This window comes from Lactuca saligna, chromosome 5, assembly GCF_052625555.1.
Source record: "Lactuca saligna cultivar CGN05327 chromosome 5, ASM5262555v1, whole genome shotgun sequence".
Taxonomy (NCBI): Eukaryota; Viridiplantae; Streptophyta; class Magnoliopsida; order Asterales; family Asteraceae; genus Lactuca; species Lactuca saligna.
Window position 1 is genome coordinate 229,196,291 of NC_136421.1, and position 3,044 is coordinate 229,199,334.

At 37.9% G+C, this 3,044-nt stretch overlaps 1 protein-coding gene across 1 annotated transcript; it reads right to left on the reverse strand.

Moving 5' to 3' along the window:
* Positions 1 to 1,031: 1,031 nt before the first annotated feature.
* LOC145045846 (gibberellin 3-beta-dioxygenase 1-like) lies at positions 1,032 to 2,437 on the reverse strand. The gene is made up of 2 exons (XM_078994150.1): positions 1,889 to 2,437; positions 1,032 to 1,749 (listed from the first exon to the last, which is right to left on the reverse strand). Exons 1-2 carry the CDS (start codon positions 2,359 to 2,361, stop codon positions 1,131 to 1,133), a joined length of 1,092 nt encoding a protein of 363 aa, XP_078850276.1. The 5' UTR covers positions 2,362 to 2,437; the 3' UTR covers positions 1,032 to 1,130.
* Positions 2,438 to 3,044: the final 607 nt, after the last annotated feature.

Here is a 3,044-nt window from a genome sequence, read left to right on the forward strand (position 1 = left end):
AATTTGTCGCTAGTCCATCGGGTGTTTAAAAATCCGGAATTAAAATATTTTTTGTTGCTAATTTGTCAATAATAGTGATGGAAACCACCCTTTCTTTGTATCAATGAATAAATTAATGTTTTGCGATACTCTGATTGTTCAAGCGAAAAATGCATTCAGTCAAAGTTACCCTGGTGTGATAACGTGGTAAGAGCCGAGGATGACGCATTTTAAAGAACTAAATAAACCGACTTGGTTTTTTATCCATTTAAGGAAAAGGGTACTTCCAGAAGGGATACTCTTGGTCTGAAACTTGTTGGAAAACCAAAATCTTTTTTTCCTTCACTGATACCATCGATCCTTTATTATTTATAGATATCCAATATCAGAATTTGAACCTATATATGATCCCTTGACGATGTTTTTGGATGGACAAAACAGACGCACTTGGTTCTAGAGTTGTTGAGCGAAAAAAGGTACTTCCTTTAAGGATATATTTGGTGTGTTAATAAGCAATAAAGGATATAAAGTATCAGGGTTTGAACAGGCTATAGATGAGTTTAACTTTTAACATCGAACAAAAAGAAACCCTTCTTGAAGGGTATGCAACCAAACTATAAAAACTAACTCTTTCCCTCCAGGAGGGAGGAAACATGGTATCATTGGCTAAAGAGAAGGACCCGCATGTGGGGTCTTTACCACCAGCGCCAAAATCCCTCATTTATGTGGCTAATATACACGAAGCAGACAAATGCAAAGAGACAACCATGGCCTCTCATTCTTTATTTCTCAACTTGCAGTTCCTTCAAATCTACTCTCTTTTGGTGGTTTTCTTTCACTTTTTGGGCGTTTTCAAAATGGAATTATTGATATTGTTCATTTCAAGCATCTTTTTTCTCCCTGTATTAGACCCAATGATTTAGCCAAATTTATCTTTTCTTTGGAGGAGGATCTTCCTTCATATTCGGGGCATAAATGTGTCGGGCTATGTGTCGTCTACCTTGATACTTAATAGATTCTTTGATATCTATCTTACATATCAGGACAAACCCTCAAAAATATTAGCTCGTTTCTTATTATCGCTACCCTCTCTTTAAATTCATACAATATTATCCTCCAATTATTGACAAAAAATTGTTTCTTACATACATTCAACCAACTTGTACACCACTATGGTCATTTGCGTCCACGAATCCGTTTAAAGGCACACATAAACGGACCGAAGACAACGCCTTGTTGAAGTGTTTTGCTTTTGTGCCAAGATACTCGCTCCATGTAACTGGTCGGTAAAGAGGTGGGTGAACATGATCCGTTAGTTTTGAAAGAGGTGAGATTTGAACATTAGATGGTGGTCCGTAGAGATAAGCCACTGACAAGCGGTGTTGGGTTCGGTTCACCATGGCCCGATGCAGCACACTTGGATATAACCCGTTGGATAATATATGGAGAAGGTCACCTACATTGACCACAAGTGCACCAGGTATCGGTGGGACTGTAACCCAGCCGGCTCCTTCCCTGTGAGCCTGGAGTCCGCTTGTGTTGTTTTGGTAAAGGATGGTTAAGAGGGTCGAATCTGTGTGAGCCGCCAGACCCATGGCTCGGTCTGGATCTGGACAAGCTGGGTATGAATTTAACTGTAAAGCTGGACATGATCCTTGCGATCCATCCCATTTTACATCTTCGGTTGTTACACCCAAGGATCCCAGCATCAACCACATCAGTCTTTGAGCTAAGTTGTTCATCTCGTGTTTATACGCTTCGATTACATCACTGCAAAATATTAATCACCAAAGTTATATATATATATATATATGAGATAGAAAGAGAGAGAGGGTTGGATTTGGAAATTTCGACTACAGTATGCGTTATCATATAATTTATTCATGGAAATGGAAGGATTTATGTTTACCAGAATCTACTATAACGGTTGGGCCAGAGTTTACGAGCATGTTCATATGGAGATCCAATGATGGTGAATCCTTCAGACCACATGAGCTTGGGAAAAAACGACGATATTCTTGCAACGCCATAGCCAGAGACACCGTCTGGTGCTCTAGCAGCTTTAAGCTTCTGTTGGATAGGAAGTGCAAATAGTTTTCTACCAGCAGCCTCCATTTCTTCAAGAAGATTTGTAGGGACGCCATGATTGGTGACCTGAAACACCCCCCAAGTCTTGCATGCATGGCCCACAAGTTTCATGGCGTTTGGATCTTTGAGGTTAATCACAGGAACTTGCTCGGAAGTGGATGAGCCATAAGAAGGAGAGCCATCTTGTGATAACCATGCATGCGATTCAGGCAATTCTTTCATGGATTTTAAGTCTAAATGCTTCTGATTTACCATCGGGTGGGCTTCGAAAGCATCAGCTACTTTTGTATGCATGTCGAAAAGTAATTAACGCTTCTAATGGAAGATTGAAGAAGATATGATGAGTGGAATGTGATGTGTGTACTGTATATAAAGGGATGAGGGTTTAAAGGGACAAAAATGGTGGGGTATAACTGTAATCGTCGTCTTGTAGCGTGTGTATGATGGTTTTCCATTCTTAATTGATAATAACTATATATATACATCTTCCAGGAAAATTTATGACGAAGAATTAGGTGCTGCAACAAAAAATATTTGTAGTATTCCGTAACATAAAATGTAATAGTATACATTATTATACCTTAAATACAATTTTTGATATATGTGTGAAATACTTTGGATTGTAATAGAAGCCGTTACATTTGTGTGTAACCTTTTGGCGATAAAAATGTAGTCACGTATCTATGCTGCAGAACGTATCTATGCTGCACTTGTAGTATTTTTCACTGTAATGTTTCATCAAATTTTATCCTTCAATAACTCACATCATTAACAGAAATTGTAGAAAATAATGGAACTGGAAATGACCAACATTGAATTAAGGGTCATTTTGACATATTTTTAGAAATTTTGACAAATTTGGTAATTTTAGACATCTATATTTGTCCATTTGAAATATCGTACTAAATACATATTTTCCCCTAAAAGATCATGTATGCTTTAAAGAAGACTCTTTTCCGATAGTTTTTATCAGTTGA

Excerpts from the sequence above, each read along its gene's own strand:
- LOC145045846 (XM_078994150.1), bottom strand. The coding sequence starts at position 2,361 with ATGCATACAAAAGTAGCTGATGCTTTCGAAGCCCACCCGATGGTAAAT. Across the intron at positions 1,750-1,888 it reads AACCGTTATAGTAGATTCTG|TGATGTAATCGAAGCGTATA; the intron begins GTAAACATAAAT and ends AATATTTTGCAG.